The sequence below is a fragment of the Grammomys surdaster genome, unplaced genomic scaffold, assembly GCF_004785775.1.
Source record: "Grammomys surdaster isolate TR1022 unplaced genomic scaffold, NIH_TR_1.0 219, whole genome shotgun sequence".
NCBI classification, from domain to species: Eukaryota; Metazoa; Chordata; class Mammalia; order Rodentia; family Muridae; genus Grammomys; species Grammomys surdaster.
Window position 1 is genome coordinate 1,917,366 of NW_021604664.1, and position 27,721 is coordinate 1,945,086.

Consider the following 27,721-nt stretch of genomic DNA (forward strand, 5'->3'; position numbering starts at 1 on the left):
CTCATTGATGATCCCCATAGGACCTAGTAAACCAGAGACTCTGGCTGCAGGAGCTGTCAGTGTGACCCTGTCACTGCTACCCAGTGTGCCCTGGACTTCTGACCACCCAAGGAGCAGCTGCCAGCTGTGGTAGCTTAGAAACTGAGCCAACTCAGGAGGTGAGCGCCTTGCCTCAGGTTGAAGTTCTGCTTGGGACAGCCCCATTCCTTGGGCTGTCCATGACCAAGCTGGACACATCCCAGGACCAGAGAATTAGATGTCTCATAGCCATAGATGGCAAACTGTGCTCCCCACTACCAGCCCTAAGGACGAGCCCCAGAAGATAGAGCCTTGTGAGCCCTTTCTATGAACAAGCCAAAAGCATGCCACTGTGTCAAGGCACAGGACAAGAACGTCCCCAGTTCTGCTCCTCTTAGGGTAACCCTGACTGATTCAAGCCTGTAGGAGCTGCAGGAGAATATGAAGAAGGGTTACTGCCAGCTGCCCATTGCTAGGGATAGCATCCACTTCCTGGCCCCTTCGGAGGGTGAGGCCAAGCATGAGGCTACACTGTTGCAGGTGGGTACTTTGGTTAGGACTGTGAGCATGCTACCCACTAGCCACTCTGTAGAAGTCTTAGAGGTTGGTATGTGTAGATCAGGCTAGACCTCGATACCATGCGCAGCAGACCTCACCCTCTGACCTCTTCCTCCAGGCCCCCTGTGAGGGTGGCATGGTCCCTATGGCAAGAATAGGGACCCTCTGAGGCTGACAAGGCACCTGGACTTCTTGAGTACCAGTGCTTATAAAGCATCATGCCAGCCTGCAGAAGGTGCCTGTGTTAGTCTTTGTATCAATGGTACCAAATACCTGACATGTGCAACTTAAGCGAGAGAAAGGCTCATTTTAGCTCACAGATGGAGTGTACAGTTCATCATGCCAGCAGACATGGCAGGCAGAGTGTGGGGTGAAAGATCATTGCATCCATGATCAAGAAGCAGTGAGGTGGGTGCTGGTGCTCAGTCTCTCTCTCTTTTCCTTCAGTCCAAGACTTCTGACCATGGGGTAATGAAACGCACTGTCGGGATGAGTCTCCCATGGCAGTTAACCTAGTCTAGAAACAGTCTCACAGACATGCCTCGAGGTTTGTCTCCTGGTGCTTCGCGACTGTGAAAAGGTGACTGTTAGTCATCACAGTCACAATGCCCAAGGCCTCCCTGCTCCCCTGCTGGGGTCTGAGCTGCCTACGGACAGACAAGCACCTCCTCCATCTGGCCACACAGCTGGGCAGGCTGGGCCTTGATCCCTCTGGTTGCTCTGGGTCATAGTCCCTGCTGATCAATGCTACCCCTGGCCATCCATAATGTCTGTCCTTCTCTCTCCATATAGCCTGGCAGGGTTGGTGCGGACGTGGAGTGGAAGAGATCTTCATTTGCTGTGCTGGGCCAGTCTCATGCATACTTTCTGCAAGTGGCTGAGGAATGTGTTCTGTTGGATATGCCTGAACTCTCGCACCACCTGGACGGCAGGACACAGGCTTTCTCCAGGCTACTGTCCTAGCTTCTCTCAGACTACTCTGTCACCAAACTAAGTGAATTCAACTCCCCAGGTCCCTGCCCAGTACACTCCTCTGCACCAGGCCTTTCCCCTCCACATGCCCTTAGGAAGCACTAGGCAAGCTCTAGAGTCAGAAACACAAAACCACCTGAGCGCTGGATTTCCTCAGCCTGTGGACGGTGGGAGATCTGAAGAGACTAGGCAATGTCTGTCCTGCCTTGACTGGTGCAGAACAGCAGACTCTGAGCACTGTAGACCTGCTGCTGGTGCACAAGCAGGATAGCATCTATGCTTCCCCAAACCTGAAGCCCTCTCCTTGCTGCCAAACCTCCCAAAAAGCTGGTCAAGCAGCTTCTGTGGGATGATCTGTTTGGCCTTTCTTCCTTGGCTGGGTTACCAGCAAGTTGGTGCTCCAAAGGGCAGAGCAGAGTCCACAGAATTTAAGAGAGGTCCCTGCTGCCTGCACAGCACCCCCAAACCTCCTGATGTAAGGCACTTTCTTGGCAGTGTGCTCTGAACAGAACCCCTAATAGGCCAGGTATCTTCCCTGAAGGGTCTAAGTGGCTGGTGGTTGCAGCCCGTGGCTTGCACACAGCCATCCTCAGTGTCCTGGGCACCTCCTTCTGCACTGGCAGGATGGAGGGGACAGGGGCTTTACTGGCACAGGGGTAGGATGACACAGGATGATGTGGCAAGCCATCATCCCCCATGGCCAGTGCCTCACCCCAATAGGGTTTCTTTGGCAGATGTGTGGGGTCAGGGGTGGCAACATTATCTGTGCATAAGACTGGAGAGCCATGAGGTCTGAACCTCCGGGTACACCAAGTACTGGGCAAGCCCTTGAGCAAGACACAACAGCTCTCCAACTGGTACCAATGACCACATTGTGAGGAGGAGCTTGTCTAGATGGGTACAGAATGACAGAGCAGGACTGTAAAGACACACACAGACACACACACACGGACAGACACACACACACACTTACCTCCTTGCCTTCTGCACAGGCTAATTGTATGTTGACACGGGTTAGAGTCATCTGAGAGGAGGGAATTGCAATTGAGAAATGGTCCATAAGACCAGGCTGTAGACCAACCTGTAAAGCATTTTCTTAATTAGCGATTGAAGGGAGAGGGAGGCCCAGCCCATTGTGGGTGATGCCACCCCTGGGCAGGTGGTTGTGGGTTCTATAAGAAAGCAAGCTGAACAAGCTAGTAAGCAGCACCCCTCCATCTCCATGGCCTCCACATCCATCCTGCCTCCAGGTTCCTGCCCTGTTTGAGTTCCTATCCTGACTTCCTTTGATGATGATGATGATACTGTAGTGTGAACCAAATAAAGCCTTTCCTCCCCAAGTCGCTTTGGTCATGATGTTTCAGCAGAGCAATAGTAACCGTAACTAAGGCACCTCTGTACGGTGTAACTAAGGCACCTCTGTATGGTGTAACTAAGGCACCTCTATACGGTGTAACTAAGGCACCTCTGTACGGTGTAACTAAGGCGGTCTCTGCCCACGTGGCTACAGATGCCTCCTGCTCAGTGGAGGTGCACCAAATCCTATGCAGAAAGCCTGCCCACTTCTGCCACCCAGGGAACCTGGGCAGGAAACAGAAGTCCAGACACAGGGAGAGACCAGAATCACGGGAGTCCATGCTTCAGGTGGCTGCAACCCTCCCCAGGAAGGCAAGAACTTGAGGCTCCTTACTTAGGACTCTTGGGGAAAGGAGTCAGTGTCTAAGCCTGGGACACACAAACAAGAGGCAGCAGCTGTTGCTCTAGGTCATGGTGGGTCTTTCCTGAGGGTGGGTCCAAGGCAACACCTGGCCATTTACATGAGTTTCTTCCTCCACTCCAGTACTTCCCACTCTGTGCACCTACCCAAGGTCCTCTGTGGAGCATCGTTTGTTTGGCCTGAATTTCTGAATTCTGGAGTCCATAAAGCTGGTGACCTTTCATAAAGAGCTGACCTCTCGCTACACAGGTGACTCATGGCCAGGGCTTTCTGCAGGTATCTGTGGCCCCCAGGGAAGTTGCTCTCTCCAAGGTCCCTGCCAGAGCCTTCCATGTAGTACGTGACAGGATGCTCTGGGGGCTTGCACGGAGCCTTGCTGTCTTGGTACAGATGAGGATATGCTTGCTAGACAACAGTGAGGAGCACCACGGGGCAGCTGAGATGGGAGGAGTCCTGGATCCTTACGGTGTATACCAGCAGCCAGCACTCCACCTGCCTCCTGCACATCCACGGCTGCAGGAAGGGGCTGTGAATGAAGAACTAGCGGGGAGCCAGTGACCAGCGAGAGGCTTTCCACCTGAAATCCAGAAGACACAGAGGGTGTTGTCAGTGACGGCCTGTGAACAATGACCGTAGCAGACATCACAGTGCTAGGCCTAGGCTACTATAGCAAACTTCTGGGCAGTGCTTAAACAACTCTAGCTCACCGCTTAGCCTAGTGCCCAGTCCCTGTACCAAGGGATGAACTAGAAGTTGGTGGAGGAGCTTCTTTCTTCTTGCCTGTTGATCTTGTCGGTAGGCACCCATGTTCCTCACTCCTGACCTCCTCCATGCACCTGTCCCAGCTCTGGAGAGTCAAAGGCCCAATGCTTGTTCTAGTGAAGGTCTCTAGCAACACCAAGCTGAGCAGACAGCATCATGGTGAAAACAAGAAGCAATGATCACATGGCGAAACTGCAGGGCAGCCTGCTCTTCCCCAGTGACCTGCTCCTGCAGAAGCTAATGGGTCCCATGAGAACTACACCAGTCCCTTCCATGGCTGCCTCTCCCACATCTGACTGCCTCCAACAGGCTCTCCTCTTAAGCTCAGCACTTTAGCATTTCCACATTAGGGACCAAGCTTCCTGCGAATAGCTCTCTGGGAGTGCCCGCATCAGTCACGTGTAGCTCTCTGCCACAATCAGGTATCAAAGCACTAAGAGCCTTTTCCAGAGGCAGAGAGAATGCTAGTGGGCCATGTGGTGAGGTGAACATTGCTCAAACTTTGTTGTTCAATAATCTCCAGTGCGTGCAGGACATGGTGGTGTATGCCTTTAATCCCAGCACTTTGGAGGAAGAAGCAGATGGGTCTCCATGGGTTTCAGGCTAGCCTGATCTACATAGTAAATCCCAAGTCGCTAGAGCTACACAGTGAGATCCTGTCTCAAAGAAAAAGAAAAGGGGAATGGAAAAGGAAAAAAAAAACGCCCAGTAGGTATCAGAAAAGCAGCCTTGGATGTTTGAGTATCTGCTACTGCAGAGGCTCTCATGGGAGTGTCAAGCTTAGTGGAGGACCCTGAGTGTGCTGGGAGCTCTGACCATGCCATCCTGGCTCTAACTCCACATAGAGGAACTAGCCTATAAGTTACCTTATCTCAGCCAAGCATGGTGACAAATAAATCTGAATCTGAGACCAGCCTGGGACCTGAGACCCTGTCCCAAAAGTTTCCGGCTGGGCACTGCAGCACATGTCTGTAATCTTAGCTCTGGGGGGTTAGAGACAAGAAGACCAGGAGCTCACGGTCAGGGTAAATATCAAGTTCAAGGCTAGCCTGGCCTACATGAGACCTGTCTCAGTAAACAAACAAACAAAAAGTAACTTTTTTCCTTTTTACAGTGCTGCTAATCAAACCCAGAGGCTCATGCCTGCTTGCAAACACAGCTACAGCCCCAGCCTTCAGAGAAATTTCTCTTAAATGCTGGAGTTGTGCTGGGATAGCATGCTTGTCTCTCAGGCTCTAGGCTTAGTCCTCAGCATGAGATGACAGGACATGACTGGAAAAAAAGAGAGGAAAGTCTTTTGTCCCCTATAGCCATTTTTGGCTAGTTTAGAACAGAAATAAAATTCACAGTTGGCATTAGTAAACTGTGTTTCCCAGGCTTGCTGGCTTGGTTTTATTTTACTGCTGGCGTGTCTTTCCTTGTTTTGATATTGTTGTGTCACCAAGTGTCTTCCTGAAAGTGACCACATGATAAACCCAAAGCAAAGGATGGCCTAAGAACCCTCAATACTTGTCTGTGAGAGACACTAGCACACATTTACTGTCTGAATCCCTCATATGCTGACATATGAGTTTGGGCAGAAAGCAGTCTTCCTAAAGCTGGGGACAGCTATTAAGACAGTACAAAGTAGCTCCAGAAGTCACCTCAGGGAGAAGCAATGTTCCCAGGAACTGAGTATTTTCAATCTCTACTCTGATGCCATCCAAACACATTTAATAATCTTGTCTGAAAGATTGTGTTCCATTTGTTACGATTTTCTCCCAAGAACTTTATTTTCCAGTGCTATTATACACTATGCTGTTCTTATTTTCTGCTCATTGCAGAGCTGAGACTGTCTCCTCTGAGATTCGCTCATGCCTGGTGATGTCAGCAAATGTTCCATAGCTCCTCATTGAGCATCTCCATGAAGAGGTATTACCTACAAAGTTAGGGCCAATCCTATCTTCTACTGTTTTTCTTACCTCACAACATTAGTGAAGACCACAAACTATTAGTGCTGACGGTGCTGTCACTTCACTCCTGACTAGAAAAGAATATTTTTTGGAGGCATGGTGATGGTAAATGCCGTGGACTTGGTGTCTAGTAATAGCTACTCGGTTGTCTGTACCTTACGAGTCTCTGTTGTCAGTTTATAACCTTCCTGGAAGATGTTTGTCATATGCCACACTCATAGGGACAGGGTGCTGCTAAGCTTGCTGGCCCTGCTTCAGGATCTACATGTCATGTGGTCCTGTTCTCATTCTTCTTGTTCTTGCTCTTGCTTACCCTTCCTCTTTTTTTTTTTTTTTATCCAAAGAAGGGTCAATTGAACATCTTTGTTTTTAAAAGATTATCCAATAGATTTATATATTTGGAAATGCTCAATTAACAAGATGCCCTCACAATTAGAATTGTTGCCCAATTATCTAACCTAGATATTATAACTACCTTAGACTCCTAGAGACGTGTACATCTGCAGCCATCTTCTCTCCTCCTCTGCCTCCTTCTCTCAGTTGAACATCTTAAGAGATGGCCTATGCTCCTTGTTAATCCTTCCCTTTGCAGTTTCTTTCTGTCAGGACTTTGAACCAACCTAAGGCAAGCGCTCTATCACTGCATGTCGGCTTAGCCCTGGCTCGCTCATCCCTGTTCTTGTCTTGATGCTTTCTTGGGATTGGTCCCAAGCAGAACACATAAGGCCTCAGTGCTCAGCCTCTCTTACTCTGTGATTAATGCTCCTCAGTCTCCCCGAAGCCGGTTTTCACGGCATCCCAGCAGCTTCTTGTTTGTTTGTGTTTTGAGTCAGGGTTTCTCTGTGTAGCCCTCGATGTTCTGGAACTTGCTCTATAGACCAGGCTAGCCTTAAACTCAGACATCTGGCTGCCTCTGGCTCCCAGGACTGGGAAAAAAGGTGTGTGTCACCTGCCGTAACACATTTTTAAAATTTCAAGTCTTTACAGTATTTTCTTTTTAACACATTAATTAAATTCTACTTGTTATAATAACTGATAGAAATTGGAATTTGCATCTCCATTTGTGCTTTTTTATTTGTTTGTTTTTTAAACAAGGTCTTACTATGTAGCCTTGGATGGCCTAGAACTCACTATGTAGACCAGGTTGGTCACAGAGTTCAAACTCCTAGCCTGCCTCTGCTGGGATTAGAAGAGTGTACCACCACACCCAGCCTTCAGTTTGTGCTTTCTGGTTACTTTTCCCCCTTTTATCTAAGACCAAGTATAACTTTTTCTGTTCTCCTTTCCTTCTTCCTGATAGTCTTAACTTTCACACTGGTTCTGATTTTCCTGTTAATCTGAAATTTATAAGTTGTGTTTCTGTTCATGAACAGAAATGCCCATGTTTACTTGAACTATATTTAAAGTCTGGCTGGACGTATGGCTCGCTGGTTTGAGGGCTTGCCTAGCATGCATGAGGCCCTGGGGTTGATCCCCAGCACTGCATAAACCAGGGATAGAGCTGCAAGCCTGTAATTCCAGCACGTAGGAGCTAGAGGTAAGATGATCATAAATTCAAGGTCATCTTCTGCAGGCTGGAGGTTATCTTGGGCTACCCAAGACCCTGTCTCAAAAACTTAAAGGTGTGGCACACACCTTTAATCCCAGCACTGGGGAGGCCGAGTCAGGCGGATCTCTGTGAGTTCATGGCGCACCTGGTTCACAGAGTGAGACCTTGTTTCAAAGAATTAGAATAAAGTTAATATAGTCAACTATAGGACAATTCAGCTTTCAACTTACCTGTTATTTTCTAGCATTTAAATACTCTGATTTTTCCTACAAATCACTACACCTAACCTTATGCATTCCGTGTCATTTAGAGCTGGTGGTTCTCTGGGGACATATACTGCACTGCTATCCTCTAAGAAGAAGCAAATGCCTCCCTGTGAGTTTCCTGTTCTGTGCTTTAACCGGACTGACTTTCCCTCAGTCTCTGCTCACTGTCTCAGAAGATTAGATGGACAGAACTTTGAGAACACCGTCTGCTCTTGGCTTGGCTTGTCCTTTGGACTGCAGTGTTGCCCTCTGTAGGCAGGCCAGCTTCTGCTGTAATGCCCTTTTGCTTCATAGCCTTGTGTCAATTTAACAGTTTTGTAGACTTTTTTATATATATTTTCATTTATTCTATGTGCATGTGCCATGATGAACAGGTGGAGATTGTAGGACAACTTGAAAAAAACAGTTCTCTCCTTCCACCTAGATACAGATACAGGCGAACGTTACCAGCCTTGGCAGCAAGTGCCTTTACCTACTGAGCCATGACCTTGGTCCAAGTTTGTTTTTATTTTTGCTTTTTTATTCATCATGTAAGTATATTTTTCTTTTTTGAGATAGGGTCTCACTCTGTAGACCAGGCTGTCTTTGAGCTCCACCTGCCTCTGCCTCCTGAGTACTGGGACTAAAGGCATGTACCACCATGCCAAGAATATGTATTTTTAACATCACAAAGTATCTGTTTATTTTCCTTAATTTTCATGGCAAAATATACATCATAAAGTTTTCCAGCCAGGCATGGTGGCACACACTGTTCATCCCAGCACTCCAGAGACAGAGGCAAGAGGATCTCTATGAGTTGGAGGCCAGCCTGGTCTACATAAGGAGTTCCAGGACAGCCAAAGCGACATAGTAAGACCCTGTTTTGAAAGGATATAATGATAATGATAAAGGTTTGGGGCTGGAGAGATTGCTTAGTGATTAACAGCACTGTCTGCTCTTCTAAAGGTCCTGAGTTCAATTCCCAGCAACCATATGGTGGCTCACAACCATCTGTAATGAGATCTGGTGCCCTCTTCTGACCTGCAGGCATACATTCAGGTAGAATGCTGTATATATAATACATAAAAATAAAAATTAATAATAATAATAAAGATTGCCATTCTAACCATTTGTAAGTATCTGATTCAGTGGCATGAAACAAGTTGGCAGGGTTGACAGTTCACTACTTCATCATCTCAGACAGAAACAAAGTAGCCAATGAGACACTGCCTTGCCTCCCCTACAGTCCCTAGAAACTGCTGTTATACTCTCTGTTGCTATGGATTCCGATATCCAAGGGCCTTGCATAAGTGAAGCTATGTTGTATTTGCCCTTATATGTATTGGTTCCAAGACTCCCTACAGGTGCCATACTCTACAGTCACTGAGACCCTTGGGTAAATGGCAGCCTGGCCCATCACCACATCTCTTGATGACTTACAGAACATAAACATCATACTATGTCATTAGGAAATCATGGTGGAACAAAGAGTGTAGTACAGATGACAACCCTCGTAGACACGACTGTGATGCGCAGCAGATATGGGGAGAGCCCATACAACATTCATCAGAGGGCCTGATGCATGGCAAATCTGTTTTGATTTCTGCAGCCCTCTGGAATTTTTAAAGAACACTTTCAGTATGCAGTTGATTGAATCTCCAGACGCAGGGCCTGTGGATATAGGGAGATGATTATTGTATACAGCACATTTACAGGATTCATCCACATCCTGTCACGTGACAGGATCTCCTTCCTTTTTAAGACCGAGTAATACTCCATGGCATATTTAGGCCATTTTTTGTGTTTATTGTGTTGACTCCCTCTTATGGCTGCTGTGGGTACTGCTGCTGTGAATACCAGTTGTACACATGGCTGCTTTTGATTCCCTGGGGCACACACTGGGAACCTTTGATAGCTAGGTCCCACAATTCTGTGCTTACCTTCTTGAGGAATGAGCACACTTCGTCCAATGACCCCATTGCCTGTTCTCCAGGTCTTAAACACTTGTCTGTGTATTTTGTAGCCCAGACTGCTCTCCTACTCACATCAATCCCTCTGCCGAAGCTTCCCAAAGTTGGCAATACAGGTGTGGGCCACCACATGATTGATGTTGAGTGTACTTTTGTGTATGTGGTCATTTGTATGTCTTCCTTAGGCAAATATCCTCTAAGGCCCTTTGTCCTTTTTAAATTGGGCAGTTTCTTCTTTCATTGTTGAATTATTGAAGTTTCTTTTATATTCTGGATGTTACTGCTGGGTCAGATGTTCAATCTGCAAATGTTTTTGGCTGTGTGTGTGTGTGTGTGTGTGTATACATGTGTGAGTGTATGTGCATGTGCACACGAATGTGTGAGTGTGTGTGAGTGTCTGTGTGTGTGGTTGTGTGTATATACATGTGTGAGTGTATGTGTGTGTGCACACGAATGTGTGAGTGTGTGTGTGGTTGTGTGTATATACATGTGTGAGTGTATGTGCATGTGCACACGAATGTGTGAGTGTGTGTGAGTGTCTGTGTGTGTGTGTGTGTGTACCTGTGTCTTGGAGGAGGCTGAGGTGAGACAAGGTCCTGAATATAACTGATTCTGGCCTTGACCTTTCTATGTAACTGAGAATGACCTTGAAGTTTGGACCTTCCTGTTTCTACCTCTCAGTGCTAGAATTACAGGGGTGCGGCAGCTGCAGTATTGAGGGTCTAATCCATCACTCTGTGTGCTGGGCCATGTCCAGACCTCTCTTCCTTCTCTGGAAGGTGGGTTCTGATTTTGATGAAATGTGGTTTGTATGTCACTCTGTTGTATTTCCTTAGTGTCAGAGCAATGAATGTGCTGTCAGGTCAGGGGCATGAAGTTTCCCTGTTTCCTTCTAAGGACTTTATAATTTTCACAGACATGAGTTGGCTTCATATTCACTAAAGATCACTGAAGACTTATAAAGAACCCTTCTGCACACAGACATCCTGTGTCTGCCTCCTTACACACATGGTATCCACCACTTTGCCCCAGTTGTCTCTCTTCTGGCTTCTACATGTCTTTTACAGAGAATTTTCTGTTTTTGATAACTTCCTTGTTTCTTAGTGCAGCGAAATGTTCCTGTCTCATTCATTTTCTCCATTTTGACTCCAAGAGCTGGAAGCAGCCATTCCTTCCCAAGGCTCTGACTCCTTTCCTCACTATAGACACTTGAGAGCGACAGGCAGAGCGGCTTTCAGCCCCAGGAGTTTGTCTTGTTTCCAGGCCTCAGCAGTAGGCAGAATGGTGAGAGACATCTTTGTTTAAAATGAAGTCTAGGGCTAGGGAACAGCTCAGTCTGGTAGACTGCTTGCCTAGCATAGCATGAAACCCCCTGGGTTTGATTCTCAGAACCACATAACCCAAACTTGGTGGTACTCACCAGAACTGGAAAGACAAAGACAGGAGGTAAGAAATTCAAAGTAGGGGCCAGCCTGGGCTACATGGTACCTGTCTCCAAATTTTAAAATAGTCTGTATGGTGGTACAATACTTTAATCACAGCACCCTGGAAAGAAAGTCAAGTGGATCTCTCTGAATTGAAGGCCAGCCTGATTCACATAGTGAGTTCCAGACCAGTCAGAGCTACATGGTGAGATTCTCTCTCAAAAGACCAAAATTACCTAAATTAATAAAAACAGTGTACATCAATTCAAATTTTCTACTCAGATTTGGACATTTTTTATAACATCCTTAATTTAATTCATATACTTTCCCTCTTAGCTCCAAGCCCCAGTGCCCCTACCATCAGCAAAATTAGCCATAGTCAAGGCTAGAGAAATGCTGAAGCAGGTAAGAGCACTGGCTACCCTGGCAGAGGACCTGGGTTGATTCTCAGTATCCACATGGCAACTCACAACACACTCAGGTAAAGCATCTATAGACATAAAATAAATAAATTTAAATCCTTAATACTGAGGAAAAAATAGGATCATGCAAGGTGACACAGTGGGTAAAGGCAAACCCAGCAAGCTTGACTTTGAGCACCACAAAGAAGAGCGCGAAGCCCCATAAGCTGCCCTCTGACCTCCACATTAGTTCTGTGGCATGTGTGCGTGTATGTGCACTCTCTGTCTCTCTGTTTTTCTGTCTATCTGTCTGTCTCCCTCCCTCTCCCTCTCCCTCTCCCTCTCCCTCTCCCTCTCCCTCTCCCTCTCCCTCTCTGTCACACACACACACACACACACACACACAGAGACAAATAATTCTTTAGAAGGTTTCAGCATGGCAGGATCAACACTATCACTAACACTGATATTTGATGGTATAGTGTGTGCGTGTGTGTGTGCACGCGCACGCGCGTGTGTTGGAAGAAGGGAGTACGCTGTGCCACAGTAGCACATATGAAGGTCAGAGAATAATAACCTTGAGTGTTGATCCTCACCTTCCGCCCTGAGACAGGGACTCTTACAAAGAGTTCATCAGGGAAGTTGAGCTAGCTGGGAATTCTGCCTCTACTGATCGACCATCTAGCAACGGGAATACTGGGAAGCACAGCCTAGCGTGTCATGAGTTCTAGGGATTCAAACTCAGGTCCTTTCAAGTACTTATCCACTGAGCCATCTCCTCAGCTCTGTGGGTGCCATTTTATCCTCAACATGTGTATGATATATGCATGTGGACACCCGTGCCAAGGTGGGAAGTAACAGGACAACTTTGTGGTGTTGGTTTTCTCCTTGTACCTGGGTTTCAGGGATCAAATTCAATTAGCCATGATTGCAGAGCAGATGTCTTTACCATTGAGCCATCTCACCCACGTGGCACTTAAAATTTTTCTATCTGTTGCTTTTTGCCTTAGTGGCAAATTTATTGTTGCCGGCCTCTCAGAATACCTTTCTCCATTCTCTGGTCATTTTCTTCAGGTCTTTGAGAATTGCTTTTAAAGTTTAATTGTGTTTGTAACTAAATACAATATTTGCATTGTTCTGTAAGTATATCCGTAAAACAAGGTGGGCTGCAGGCCTCAGGACTCTGGGCTGGTGGGAACAAAGGTTGATATCAATTGACAAAGGAGACAATCCTGAGTGTGTGAGAGGCAGTGGGGCAGCCTTACCTACTGGTATCAGAAGGATCATCCTAGCCTCAAGGATGGCATACCACAAGGACAGAGTTGGGACCTGTTCCTGTCTAAGCCCCATCTATTTACCAGGGGACCTCAGTCCCACAGGTCCCTTAGGCACTCTTCATGTGAGGTTGGTGTGAGAGAGGGCTTGCCCTTCCCTGGTAGAGCCAGAAGAAGCCAGGAAAGATTTTGGAATATGTGCACTCCAGCACTCTCTGGTCATGTATCTGCAGCTCTGTGCCCAAGTTGGGGCTGGTCGCTGCCTCTCTGTAAACAATACCCTCAAGGCCCAACAGCAAGCCAAAGACATGCTCAGGCACTTCAGCAAACAAGTCATTCATGCAGGTATCTTCAGCTGCTGCCAGGTGGGTCCTGAATGCCCATCCCCCAAGGTGGAAAACACCCTGGCAGGCTGGCAAGAACCGGTGTGTCCCTGAATGGTGGTCCCTGGATGGTGGTGGGCATATGTGCTCTGAGTCCATGGGAGCCACAAATCATCCTCCCTCCCTGTCTAGGCACCTGCACACAGGCTGCATGTCAGGGAAGTCACTACAGTCTGGGTCAGTTTTTTTTTTTTTTTACACAATTCCAGGTAGGCCAGCATGACCAAAGTAGTGGCCCTCATGGCCACTGGTTTGGGGAATTTACTCTGGCCCTTGAGGGGCCTCTGGGATGAACCAAGAGAATGTGAATCTCGAGGTCAAAGTCTTCACAGGTTCACAGGACCTGGAGGACCTCCAGGACACACAACCGTCTAATACGTATACTGGAGTGCTCTTCCTATCTGTGAAGGAGGGAAGAGGCGGAGCCTCTCCTGGCTGCCAGGTGTAAGGGGCCTGATCCTGCTGGTCTGGAATTAGGTTCCTGCATGGGAATACTCCCTAGAGAGCAGTAAGGAAACTCCCCCAAGCAATGGTATTTGTTTTGGACCCTGGACTTGGAAGCCTTCTATGGGAGCAGTGGTCTGAGCCCTTCAGGTAGCCATTACCAGGTTCTCTACCCACCTCCCTGGCTGGACAGGACAGAGCTCAGCCCCACTTTCCCAGACTTGGGCAGACTAGCTCACCTGGCTGGGGAGGGACCAGCCAGGACCAGTTCCTCTCCCCCTGGAGCTTGGTTTGTGTTTCTGGACTTGGCAGTCTCCTTCTATGGTGCTGAAAGTACCCAGGACAGAAGCACTCTTCAAGCTCCCAGAGCCCCTGCCTCTAAGAGTTGGGATGCAAACTGACCTGCTAGCTTCACTGCCCCACAGGGACAGTGGCTTCCTCCATAGCACTTTAGTGCAGTGAGGAAGTGTGTTCCCAACCTTTTCCTTCAGCATTGAGCTCCAGGGGCGACAGGAACCACGTCTGTCCGCTGCCTCTCTTTGTCTGAGCTCTGCCCGGCAAGTGTTTTAAAGACCCCAGGATGTCCGGGACGCCTGGGGAGGCATTTTAATGAGCTTTTCAGAACCTGGGCTGCTGCTTTTTCTTGAGAAAACAGGAAGTTGGGTAGCTGGGAGGAAACCCCTACTCTATCCAGAGCCGCGTGCAGGCAACAGCCTGCTGTCTGGATCTGCCCAGAGATCTTCAGACTTGAAGACGTCCCTCAGCACTTATGCATGAACAGTGCGTAGAGACACAGACAAGCCCACAGCCTGGCTGAGCAGAATGATAAATTTAAACCTAAGGTCAGGTTCTGAGAGGTAACTTGGGGGCAATGTTGCAACCAGATCAGAGACCAGCAGATACCCAGGCCAAAAGGGGCAGCAGCTGGCTATCTCGGGACAGAGAATAGGCATGGAGCAAGAGCAAAGAAGAGAGCAGCATGAGGGCTTTGGTTACAGATGCTGCAGACATGAACACTGTAAGGGGCTCTTGGGGGACTGTCTTGGGGGGACCATTCTTGCAAATGAGGCAGAGCATGGAGAAGAGGCTCATAAGCTGCTTCCGTCCTTGTCCAACTGCCCAGATGCAGCTCTCTTCAGCCCCATCCCTGATACCACGCCCAGCCTTGGGCACCCCACAGGAGGTCATGCTGCTGCCCTGGTCAGGGAGTGGAGCCCACCACAAAGTCACATTAGAAGAGGAACATATAGACTCAGCTGACTAAGGTCAGGACCCTTATTAGTGGAAGAAACAGCCTTTGAAAGCATTCATTGGTGTTCACGGGGACTCACAGGAAATGGTAGGAGTCCAGTGAGTAAGATCAAAGTCATTTGGAAGCAACCATGAAGATGCTGGACAGAGAGGGCAAACAGACCTTGCTTTGCACAAGCGCATCTTCTATAGATGGCTCTGATGTTCAGGCTACAGCCCAGAGGCCTGTATGCAAGTCAACTCCTGGGTCTATAATCCCAAGAGACTCTCAGGGCTTGGAAGATCAGGGCTCTAGGCCACAAGGCTGTGTCTGAGTGTGTGTAACTGGGCATTCTTCCCAGCTCTGCACAGGCCTCGGCCACATCCTCACTGCCCTTCTCAGAAATCCTTCAGAAGCAGCATTCTCGGTAGACCTGGGAGCTTGACAGCAGCAGGCAACTTGGAATCCCATGGACATCACATACTTAAACACGTGCACCAGCTACCCTAATGTCCTGCCCCAGTGGCCGAGGAAGGCTGTCCTTAAGGCCAGTGAAGAGCCTGAGAAAGCATCTCAAGGTGAAGCAAAAGAGACTTTGTGTAGGGTTGTCTTCAAAATGGCTGCAGATGTCTGCTGTGACTGACCCCCCAAACACACACACACACACACACACACACACACACACACACACACACTCACGGCTTCAGCCATGGAGACCAGTACACACAAGCCATGCCTACACAGATCCCCAGAACCCTCAGCCTGGCTTCTGGCAGTATGAGTCTTCCATCTTAAACCTATCCCACAAGACCCTGACTCAGTCCTTGGATTGGTGAGAGCTGACCACCTCCCTGGAGAGTTTCCACCAATAGAATCTTCTCTTTTTCTTCCTTCAGCTATCTTGATGCTTTTCTCAAAGGGGAAAAGCCTCTTTTGACAGGCAATACTCCCAAAGCAAAGCTCCAGCTGGTGCAGGAGGTTCAAGGAGGAGCTGAACAGTGATTGATTGTAGAACGGGGGGTGTGTTACCACACTGCTATCCCGAGAAGTGTCTGTGAGAGTCGGATTAGAGGAGACCTAACCACAAAATGATGACTGCCTACCTGAAGCCACAGGGAGCTGGGGCGTGAGAGATAGTCTCCTGGGGAGGTCACAGCCTTGTAAGCTGGACTCTCAGCGGCTGTGGGGATAGAGGCTGAATTGTCCATTAGCAATGTCTATCAGAGGGACATTCCCAGTACTGTCCACCATGAGAAAATACTTTATCAAAGAAATTTTAGTTTAAAAAAAGAAAGAAAGAAAAAGCTAAACATGAACGCTGAAACACCCAGGGTAATATCTATTTTTACTGTCCCTTTGGTCCCCTGACCCGTGATTAGGGAATGGACTGTGGCCCTGTGAGGGTGTGTTTTGAAAGAGTGACGTCAAGCCTTCAGAAATGTGTGTCCCGAGAGGCCAGTGACCCCACCACCTCAGGGAGTTTCAGGCAGAGCCAGCAGAGGGCTTTCCCTACCGCTGAAAGGAGCCACAGTCGGTAAAATAGGCTTTAAGGGTCCAACCAGGCACTTTGAACAAGAGGGGGTTCTCAGTGGAGGATGCCAGGGAGAATATGTTCCCTGCCCCAGCCTCCACACATAGACACAGACTCCTGCCAGCTCTAACTGCTACTCTGTAGAGGACCTAAGGTCCCTCTTGTCAGCACCTATTCTGATAGAAGACTCAGGAATACACAAGAAGCAGAGTCAAGTTAGGAGTCTCACCAACCAGGGGTGCAGGAGAAACCTAACCCAAATCATGCCCTGAGGTGTCTACACACCAAGGAACAGCCTCAGAGGAGGCTAAGGCCCCACCAGTGCAGGGTCCTAGAGAGTGTAAGACAGAGCGAGCACTTCAGGAGAGCTAGGAACCTCCCCCAGGCTCAGAGTGCAGATGGAGCAATGGCTTCAGCACTTTTTAAAGCCCTGGATCTTAGAGACCAACCTAAGTTCTTACCAGGTAGCCCCCAGGAGACTGAGCCTGGGTTCTGCTGTGGAAAGACCTGGCTTCTGGTGGCCTAGAGCAAGCCCCAGCCACTTTCAGAAGACTCTTGGCACTGTTGGGCCCATGTGGCAGCTATACCTCTCCCTTTAACTGAAGAAATTGTTCTCGTGTCCCATTGCCACCCCAAAACCTCAGCCTTCACAACATGGGGCAGGCCTCCCTGGATCTCAGTCCTGCCCCTACAATGCCATGAGCAGTCCCTAAAGACTACTCTTAAGTTTTCAACAAAGCTACCTAGAGGCCTCCTGTATGGCCTGCCCTACTATTCCCCTGAAGGATCCTCCAAGAATTGTCTAGGCTGAGGCACCCTTTGAGCACATCTGGGAGGGCTGTACTGCCCCTGGAGTATTGGGAGAACTGGGCCACCCTGACAGTAGCAGGCATGCATGCTACCCACTATGGAGCCTCAGCAGTGGAGAAACAGGGAAGAGAAAAAGTCAGAGCTAGGAGGTTTCTTTCTGAGTAAACACTGGCCACCTGGACCAGGGTGACCTCTCCCAGGACAAGCCCATGGTCACTCAGAACCATTACACTACTGCAGATTCATCCACAGGCTGAGTTAAGAGTCAGTGGGCACTTGGGAGACAGAGCCAGGCAGATCTCTGTGAGTTCAAAAGTAACCTGATTGACTGATTGAGTTCCAGGACAGCCAAGACTACAAAGAGAGACCCTGTCTCAAGACAACAACAAGAAGATTCAGTGGACAGTGTAGGAGACACAGCTCAGGGGTTAAGAGTACTGGTTGCTCTTCCAGAGGACCCAGGTTCAATACCTAGCACCCTTATGGTGACTAAAAACCATCTGTAACTCCAATTCTAAGGAACCTAATACCATCCTCTGGTCTCTGTGGGCACCAGGCACATGTGATACATAGATATACATGCAGGTAAAACATCTATACACATAAAGTTTAAAACAAAAAATGAAAAGGGGGTAGGCAGCAAGTAGAAGACCCTATCAGTGCCCAAAATAACATCCACTGGCTAGACATGTGAAAAGCCAGCTTCTAAGTCCCCACTCCCGCTGGGCTCTAGACACCGAGGAAGAGAGGACGAGCCCTTGGCCAGGAAGATCTGGCCTTCCCAAGGGATGAGCACAGTGTTTCCCTCATCCCCAGTGTGGCCAAACTGCTGAGATCCCAGAATCCAAGAGACCGTGCCCGACACATAGGCTATTGCCCTCACTGGGTGGCTGAGCCCAGTCTCCAGACCATGAGGTCTTTTCTACTTCCACTGGCACTGTGATGAAGGAAGGAAGACTCTCCTGAGGCTGCAAATAAAAAAGTGAGGTTGGTAGGGATAGGAAAAAAGGCCACAGGCAGTTCAGGAATGGGTCTAGAACAGTGCTGAGGGTAACAAGGCCAGGCCTGCTGTGCCTTGTTACTGTGCCTCTGGGGCACATCCTGACCCGCAGAAACACCTGGATGGACAGCTAAAGCAGGCAGACACACAGTCCTCTTCTACCTGCACAGGGCTCCAGATCAACCCGGAAAAGACACAGCCCACTGACAGGTACATCTGGGGTCTCTCCAACCCGCCCAAGCCAGACTTGTCCAGGAAATGTCCATGGCCACTTTAAGGAGAGCAGGAGAGCTTCTCTAGGATCCCAGGATATGGATTTGTAACAAAGCAAAGGAGAGGCCCCTGTTGGCCACGTGTCCACCACGCTGATATCTCTACACTAGGTCTCACACCTTCTCAACTCTGGTCCAAGTGGTTGCCTTCGGTCGAGTCCCTATGAATCAGTGTGCTGCTTCTGATAGTTTGATGCCACCGGCCCCTCACAATCCTTACCCATTTTTACTGGGTGGGTGGGTCTCTCTCTGGTCCCCTACTTCAAGTCCTGAGAACCCTGGCCACATAACCGCCTGGCAAGGAATTGTTTGGGATCTACCACCTGCTGAGGGTGGTGGTCCTGGTGGGGGGCCACCCCCTGACCTATAGTGGGCAGTGCCCAACCCGTGGAAGGCAGGGCAGCCTGCAACACGTACCCCTGCGACTGGGGCGGGAAGGCAGTGGCGGCCGTTTGCTTTTGAATCCCCGCCGGCGCCCTGAGTGGCCCTTTCAAAGGCAGTGACGGGGGCGGGGGCCGTTCCCAGGCGTGCCCCGCCCGCCCTGCGCCCCTCCTCCCGCTTTCCCACGCCTGCCGGTCCGGCGCGTTCTCACGGCTGCTGCCCATCCCCCGTCTGGGAACCTCCTGCTCTGTGCAAGGACTAGGGGGTGGGGGGTGAGGGTGGCGCCCGGGAACACCGGGGAGAAGTGAGTCGGGACCTGTGGGCAGAAGGGCACCCTGTGGCTTGGGGAAAGCAGCCTCCAGCACAAGCGGGAAGGGCACCCTAGAATCTTGGGAGATGGAAGAGAAGGAGGACCTGCGGGGGTTGGGGGGGGGAGGCAGAGCCCAGAGAGAACGGCGCTCCAGGGACTGAGGCGGGGCCTCAAGAAGTGGGGGTGGGTATTTCGTTTGTGAGCTGGGTGGAGGGGGGGGCCCTGCCAGGCCTGGGAGGAGGCGTCCTGTGTGGCCCAGACCCTGTTTTATTATTTCTCTGACAAGAGTGGCCCCGGGGCAGCAGAGCCGCAGTCCTCAGAGACCCCAGTCTCCACCTATACTCACTGTCTTGCGCCTGAGCTGACCATTGACTGGGATTGGGGCTCCTGAAGCCCGGCCAGTTTTAACAAATGCAGATTTCTTCTAGATAAGAATTCCTGAAAACAACGTTTGCCCCAGGGCTGGAGATGCAGTTGGTGGAGTGCTTTCCTAATATGCAGAAAGCCCAGCCTCAATACAGTCTTCACCCTACCCTCCCCCATCCCCAAGCACTGCAGAAACCCCATCTCTATAACCTGCACAGGAGGATCAAAAGTTCATGGGTGCCCTCAACTAATTAGCAAGGTCCTAAGACCCTGGGGTTTTTGTTTTGTTTTGTTTTTTTCTTTAAGGTAGTTCACACTTTACTGGGATTCATATGTAAGGACAGTGTTTTGCCCTTGAAGGGAGCTGAGAACTTGTAGGCTATGGCCCATTGTCCATACAGTGATCCTACCTTAAAATCTGATCCACAGAGGGACTGAAGCACCCATGAAATGTTCACATGCTGATGAATAGACAAGACAGGCCACCAGCTTTTGAATCTGCCAGTCAAATGGCACAACCTGTAAGACCCTGGCTCAAGGCTTAGGCCTAAGAACCCAGAGAAGACTGAGGAAAAGGTCCCAGCACTGGGCCATGGCTTTCCAGGGAGGTAAGCAGGACCGGGCCTAGTGAGCCCCCTGCTGGGAATCAACTTTAATTCTGTAGGCAGGTGTAGGATCAAGAGAGGAGGTCAGACTCTGATGCTGGCCTCCCCTAGTGTAGGGTGTGGTACAATGGACACCTGCAGTCACATGGACTTCCATATGTAACCTGACATGCACTCCTGTGCAGACTCAAGCTGAGTGTGTTGTTGAGCAGTCAAGCGTTTGCCCTCCCTCATGCTTGACACCCCAGTTTCCATCTCAGCATTAAGAGAAAGGGAAAAGTGACCCTGGGTCCCTGGTTCTTTTGAGATTCTGAAGCACCTTCACCTTCACCCCATTCACCCTGCCTTCCTGGGATACACACCCAGTGTTCTCTTCTTGACAGCTCTACAGTCTGAGCACCAAAGTACCAGCTGAGCCTAGCTGTCTGTGACCCCTGAGGGGACCCTCACCAGGAAGACAGTCCCAGGCACATCTCCACAGCCCATCCCCCACTTGTCTGTGGAGACATTGTCCCAGTTGCACAAAAGGACTGGGCAGCGGGGAAGGTGGGGGAGGGGTCAGACCCGTGGGAACTGCCCTTCCTTAGCCAGGGGGTGGGGCAGGGGCCAGAGGGCAAAGCCCTTACCAAGGGCTGCCATCTTCACTGGTTCCAAACACACTAGGAGTGTGAGCCCCCCAGTAGAGGGCATAGCTCACCACATAAGAACAGTATGGCATTATGACTGGACTTTAAACAAATCCTTCACACAAATAAGCGGACCTCTCCATATCCCCAGGGTCCTGAGACCCAGACCCTTCTGCCTCTCCTCAGCCTGATGCCAGCAGAAATCAGAGTCATGTTGTTAAGCTCCCAAGTGTGTTTGTCACATGTGGCTCAGAATCGATTTATTTCCCTTGAGAGAGTCTGAGCAGGCGACGCTCAATCACATTAGGGCCTGAGTCAGCTCAGGGCCCAAAAATGTTCCCAGGATACTCTGGGAAAGAGAGGTGTGAACCAGATCCAGACCATGGCAGGCTAGCACCTCACTGATTTTTCCTGGGCTCTGTCCCGCCCTGTCTAGGAAGGTGTCAGGCCATTTGTCCAGAAAGTCCCTAAGAACATGTCAGAGGGGCAAGTAAGGCTACAATCAACCCTGTGGGACTGGGAAGGAAGATGCCCCTTGCCCAGAAGCTGGATCCCTTGCCAGGGCGGGTGTGTCCAGGTATTGCATCTGCTATTGATTTCCTGCCAGACAGTGGGGCGTGATGTGTTCACTTCTCCGTTCCTTTATGTTTTGCTCCTCCCAGGTTGTGAGAAATGGACAGAAATGGCCTGTCACTCTGGAGCGTGTGCTCAGTATCCGAGTTCCAGATAGCTCCTGGGTGAGGGTTAGAAGTGAGAGCGCTTTTGAGCCAAGCCTATGTCTGGACCTGCTGGTGGAGTGGGGATAAGTGGGAATGCCCAGGTCAGGATGTCCCTCAGATGGACATCTTCCAGCCCCTTTGTGAGGCCTAGGTCCAGCTGGAGGTAGGGCACAGGAGAAGACAGGCCTTGATCAGATCCCCAGAAAACTCACCAGCTGGCAGGGGAAGCACTGGTATCAGGTCTGGCCAAGTTGGTATGCACCTGTCCCTTTGTTCAGAGGCAGGAGGCCCTAAGAAGTTCCCCCAATTTCTGGGTCCCTCACCCTATCCCCTAGACTTGGGGAGAAACCCTTTACAGGCCATCAGGTCACCCATCTTGTCCCCAGCTGGGAGGTGGAACATGGACCTCATAGCTGTGCCAGGTACCTGCTGTGCAGGGAGAGCAGGCTGTGGGAATCCCTGGGGCGGCCTGCCTGTGGGAGGCGAGCTCCGGTCACCTCTGCCTACACCCAGAGATCAGTTCCCATTAGCAAAGGCTCCCCATCTGACAGGCCACCACTTGCTGCCCTGCACTTTAGGGCACATGGCTCCTACAGGATCCAGGTTCTGAAGGACTAGGGCTCATGTCCCACTCTTTCCTCAGTCCCCAACTTGATAGGCATAGGACCTCAGGAATGCCTGGGGCTGGAGGACATTTGAGAGGCTAATGGCCTCTTCAAGTTTGCATTCTGTCGCCTTTGGCCTAGGGAAGGCCCAGTGAACTCTGGGGAAAAGAGCAGAGCCAACTAAAGCTGCCTTTCCAGCTCTGCTCCTGTACCCATTGCCCTGGCTTAGGGCCTTTTCTTGAGTTTCCTCCCTATGCTTGCCATATCTGTGTGCCATCAGTCCACTTTTGGGGGACACAGGGCAAGCATACCTGTAGGCACACAGTCCTTTCTTGTGGTCCATATAGCAAGTAGACATAAGGACAAATGGTCACCCAGGCATACATGCTCATGAGGCAGTGAAGAATAGCTGTTGTGACCATGACAGCTGATCAGCTTTGGACCTTTCAGCCATGATCATCCCTTGTGACATCACCATGATCACCCCTTATGATATCTCCGTGATCGCCCCTTATGACATCACCATGATCACCCCTTATGACATCACCGTGATCACCCCTTATGACATCATCTAACAGTAGCCCCACTCACGGTACGACCCTAGCATTCTGGAAACAGATCCTCACCCAACAAATCTCTGCTTCAGTTGGAGGAGCAGGCAGATGGCGCCCCAGAGGGAGCTATAGGGTAGGCCTGTGTGTGTTGGCCTCTCTTTGCATACCCTAGAGGCCAGAGGAGAAGCTGTAACTGCTTGAAGGATCAGTGTCCACCTCCCAGGATTGCCATCTTGAGACACACTTGAATGAGCTCTTTCCCTCATTCTTGCCCAGGTGTGCAAAGAGCAAAATCAAATTAACATCTGGCTGTAGCTTCATAAGCCCACCAGTACCCAGCTGGTGGCCAGCTCAATAAGGCAGCTTCTCCCATGGGGCTCAGAGCTTACCAGCAACACTCACAGGCAGAAGAATCCTGTGTCAGAGCACTGTTGGTACCTCACAGATGCCAAGAGAATGAGGCACACACGGGGACCCCTGCGACCAAGCAGCAGGAGTCTTCCTAACTTCTCCTGCCTCCACTTACCTAGGCCCTCCCACACTCTCTAGGTGTTCTTCCCTACCTGCCAGGCTGGCCTACTAGGCATCAACACAGCTGTGCTGATCTAGGTTCAGGCCTTTGCTCAGCCTTAGCACCCCCAGCCACACCCCTGCAGGATCCAGTGACATCCCAAAGTTGAGGCTCCTGGCTTCACACTAGTGGAGAGCAGTATAAGCATCTTGGTGTGGGGCCTTGGACAGTTTGAGAGAGTCAGCTGGTACAAGCCTCCTCTCTGCAAAAAGTAGGCTGCCGGGCCCCCAGGTGCCAGGAGCACTGGGCATTAGGCAAAATTCTTCAGGAATGGTCACTATCTTAATGACCTAGTGTGTACTTGGCCATGATGGCCCTGGTGGCTGATCCTCTTATGGGCTGCAAGCCTGAGGGTGGAGGGTGGGTGCTGTGAACAGTGCAGAACTGGCTTTTCCAGACCAGGCGGGGGCAGGGTTCCCTGGGCCCCACAAGGGTGACAGCAAGGCCCAAGAGCGGGCAACAGGCCGTGGGAAAACCAGCACTCATGGTTCCCGAAGGTGGGGCCAGGTCCTTGTGGACAGCACCAGGCGTTTGCATGGTGGTGACTCAGCATGAGCCAGTTGCCTCACCCAGACTGCACACCCGGCTAGATCCTAGGAGGGCTCGAAACACAGAGGACATGCAGCCTTTAACACTACTGAACTATATACTGTTGCCCCACCTACAGAAGGCCATTATAAAGCAGAACGGAGCCTCGGCTTTGTAATGTGCCCAAGTAGCCTTGGGCGCTTGGTAGAGACTCAGGTGCCCACCGATCTTCCAGCCTTCCCTAACTAGCCTAGGCAGTGGCTTCAGGCAATGCACGGCTCTCTATGTGCACACCTGCTGAAAGGAAGGCCCTGCACTCAGAGCTGTACCCAGAGAACAGGTGAAATGATGGCGACAAAGGAGGTGCCCTCATGAGTACGGGGCTTCATGGTAGGAAAGATGGGAGCTAGAGCAAAAGCAGGGCCGGTCCTAGCCCTCTACCAGCCCCAGCCCAGGCCCCTGGCCAGCGGGGGCTGCAGAGCTGAAGTGGTGGCTAAGCCACAGGTAATGCAACCTTGTGGTGTCGAAAGGCCCGTGGGAAAAGGATGTGTGGGTGGGGCAGGTGCCGCCCAGCATGGCACACCCTGAGGCTGCAAATGTGTTCTTCCAGGACACCTGCCTGGTTCACCCAAAGCCCCCAAGAGGGGCGGGGACACAGCATGATCACTAGAGAGCAAGTTGCCAGTCACCTCCCTGTAGCCCTCCTTTGTGACTCAGGGACCCTACCTCCTTTCAATTGCTCTGACACTCAGAAGTACATATTCCTATAGACATATACATGCCTGCCCAGGACTCCCACTCCAGCTTATCCTGAAACTCAAACTCATTTATTTGTGTAGGTAGCAACCAGTTGGAGGTCATGAGCAGGGTCATCTGGGATTAAGTCCGACCTTCTTTGCCCTGGTCAATGGTAGCAGTCAGGTTAACAGGCACAGGTTAACAGGTTTTGAGCTGAGGTATAGCAACGAAGTCCTAACAGGCCTTCATCAGTCCTAATTAAATGTCCTAGAGGACCATTGTATATCCAATGTCCCCAAAAAGATCCAAAATGGGGTTCATTCCTGGCCCACCATGGACTTCAGGGCCACAGCAAACCCCTGTGGCTTTAGCAGCTATTCCAGATGTTATAAAATATAGACCGATCAGAGGATCCAGGGAAACCTATAGCTGGTCACAGTGATCCTTCATCTCACACATGAGCCTGGCTGTCCAGGAGGGTGCAGGCCTGGCTCTTCCCTAAGGTTCTGGGTCTGGAAGTGACCTAGGTAGTTGCAAAGGCCTTGGGAAATGGAATAGGCAACTCATGGCCTAGAGAGACCAAACGTAAAGAAGGGCTTCTGAGGACCAGACAGTACATAGGCCCTGTGCCCTAAATTTAAATGGTGACAGGCCTGTGTGTAAATCAACCCACAGAAACAGAGGGGATTGTTGACTTAACCACAGAGGAGTGCTAAGTGTCCCAGCTTCCTGGTCTCCAGGGTCAACTGCATGGGAAATAGGGCAGCGAGCTACAACCCTCACCTTACACACCATCCTTCACATGCTTATGGGTGAGGAAACTCACAACTATGTGCGTTTCCAGTTGGGGTATAGCAAGGAAGTCCTAAGCATGACTCTGACACCCTTTAGACTGCCCAGGCCTGTAACAGTGACCGATACCTTAAGGTCTCCAGAGAGTCGATGGGGCAATTGATACAGCTCAGTGGTGGGCAGGAGGGCTGGAGCAGAAAAGGTAAGGGCATCCCTGAAGCAGATGGGGAGGCTGGGGGTCCTTCAGAGGTGGATCTCAAAGGTGGCTGGGGAGGTACCTAGGGCCCCCTCTAACCCTGAACTTCCTGGTAGTGGCATGTAGAAGGATGGTAAGGGGTGGAGGCCCAGAGGCCTGTTCCTCATGTAGTTGACCCTAGACTAGGTTGCTGGAACACTCAGAACCCCTTTGGGGGTCAAGTCAACCACCCCCTCTATTTCTGTGGGTCTGCAGACTGCTGGATGCTTTGCACACTACCACCTGCCTAGCACAGTGACGCGGCCCAGTCATTCGCTTTAAGTGCAGGGGATAGAGCCTGTCTCTCATTGCAGTGGGCAGGTATACGGACACTTCAGTCTGTTTACTTCAGCCCTCAGTTCTCCATAAGTCGCCTGGGAGTGGGCGGAGTGAAACTTTCCCTCCTTGGTGTCCAACAGCTGAGGTCTCACAAGTTGCAGCTTGGAAGGCAGCCTCATGCAGAGACCTCCGTCTTGCATTTCCTAGCAAGCGGGTAAGTACCCCGATTAGCTGATGTCACAGAGATCTGCAGAGTAAACGTAGAGCTCTATAGACTGGGCAGGTAAACGAGACAGAGGTCATGGCCTCCTAAGACTTCACCTTGTGGGGAGCCGCTGTGCCCATTCATGTCCTGCCTATAGTTGATCTGGGACCTTCTGTAAAGAAATGTTTGACAAACAAGTTAAGGGGGTCACAGGAGTCGAGAGGCTGCCCCTCAGTCTGCCACCCAGACTCCCTTCAGTTGCTCTCAGACCTGCAGGAATCCCTCAGCTGGACATTGCCCTCTGCCCTCTGCTCACAGTCTGGACAGGACCTGCAAAGGCCAGCAAAAACCATCCCCAACGATTTTTGAGGCCCTGGGGGCCCCACCCTGGTACTGGCTGATTTCGAAATGGGCTCTTTGGCAGTGGGCTTATCTCTTTATCACTACAAAAGGTCTGCCCCACCCCCACCCACTGGTTCTCAGGCCCTTGGATCTCTAATCAGCAGATCTCATGCCCAGGACTTGTTTCCCAGGGACCTTTGAGCCCTAAGAATGGCCCAAAGTTTAAGTTCCCTGGGGAGGAACCCAGAAGCACCAAGGCTTCTCAGCCTCTGCTCTTTGGACTCTCCATTTGGGAGATGGGGGCAGGGCAGTGAACCAGTCACTAAAATAACAGATTCAGCTCACAGTAGCCTTCTGGGCACAGGTGAGTCTCTGCCCCTTATGCCACTTCCATCAGGCTCTAGCATCTTTTTTTTTCCCCCTCCCTCCTTTCCCTTCTCCCTCTCGTTCTGGCCCCGCTCGCTCTGGCCCAAAGGTTTTTATTTATTTATAATATGTAAATACACTGTGGCTGTCTTCAGACACCCCATAAGAGGGCATCAGATCTCATTCTGGGTGGTTGTGAACCACCATGTGTTTTCTGGGATTTGAACTCATGACCTCCAGAAGAGCAGTCAGTGCTCTTAACCACTGAGCCATCTCTCGAGCCCCCATCACCTTTTAATAGGCAATGAAGCCACCAGGAGCAAGGACTCAGATGGAACCAGATGAGTTCCACAGAAGCTGCTAGAAGGACCACGACCTTGGGCACAGCTAGTGGATGCCTGGAGCCAGCTCAGAAATCGAGTTCTGTCTCCCTGCCTAGACCTGACCCCAGAGGAGGAGGTGTGGACAGTGCTTCACCTATGTTCCCCTTGAGACTGGGCAAAGTCTGAGGACCTATATAGGCCAACACTTCAGCTACACTGACCAATGGCACACCACTGCAGCTGGAAGGGGTCCTATCTGGCCTGGTAAAGAAGCCTTAGCTGCAACATTTCTACTGTTTTTAGCAATGTGGCAAGATTTTCTGGAATAGTTCCCACCTGGGCCTCCTAATCGCACACTTCCCTGAGGTCCTGGAGAGGCCCCCAGCTGCTGTGGGCCAAGCCAAGCCCCCAACTCAACCAGTAGCCCTTTTTGAAGACAAGGCAGCCAGAAACAGCCAAACAATAAACCTGAAAAACATTTGACCTATGTGATTCAGGCTGTAGCCTTGTCTATTTGCTTAATCTACCCTCTATGCCTATGCCACATGCCTTCACGATGTTAGAGACTCCAAAGACAAATGGATTTCTAGATGGTCAGGATTCTTAGGCCCAGGATCCAGGTGAGACCTGTAAGCTCTCCGTCACCCTGGATCAGGGCCTAAG

The 27,721-nt window shown here is 50.4% G+C and overlaps 1 protein-coding gene across 1 annotated transcript in view; it reads left to right on the plus strand.

Moving 5' to 3' along the window:
• Exd3 (exonuclease 3'-5' domain containing 3) overlaps window positions 1-27,492 on the plus strand; it is a 28,244-nt gene extending 752 nt beyond the window's left edge. The window contains 11 exon segments of the mRNA XM_028772829.1: window positions 51-158; window positions 417-558; window positions 1,369-1,469; window positions 1,706-1,878; window positions 2,339-2,440; window positions 3,047-3,216; window positions 3,515-3,649; window positions 13,076-13,207; window positions 25,417-25,510; window positions 27,270-27,431; window positions 27,434-27,492. Of these exon segments, the coding sequence (XP_028628662.1) occupies window positions 51-158; window positions 417-558; window positions 1,369-1,469; window positions 1,706-1,878; window positions 2,339-2,440; window positions 3,047-3,216; window positions 3,515-3,649; window positions 13,076-13,207; window positions 25,417-25,510; window positions 27,270-27,431; window positions 27,434-27,492 (1,378 nt within the window).
• Window positions 27,493-27,721: the final 229 nt, after the last annotated feature.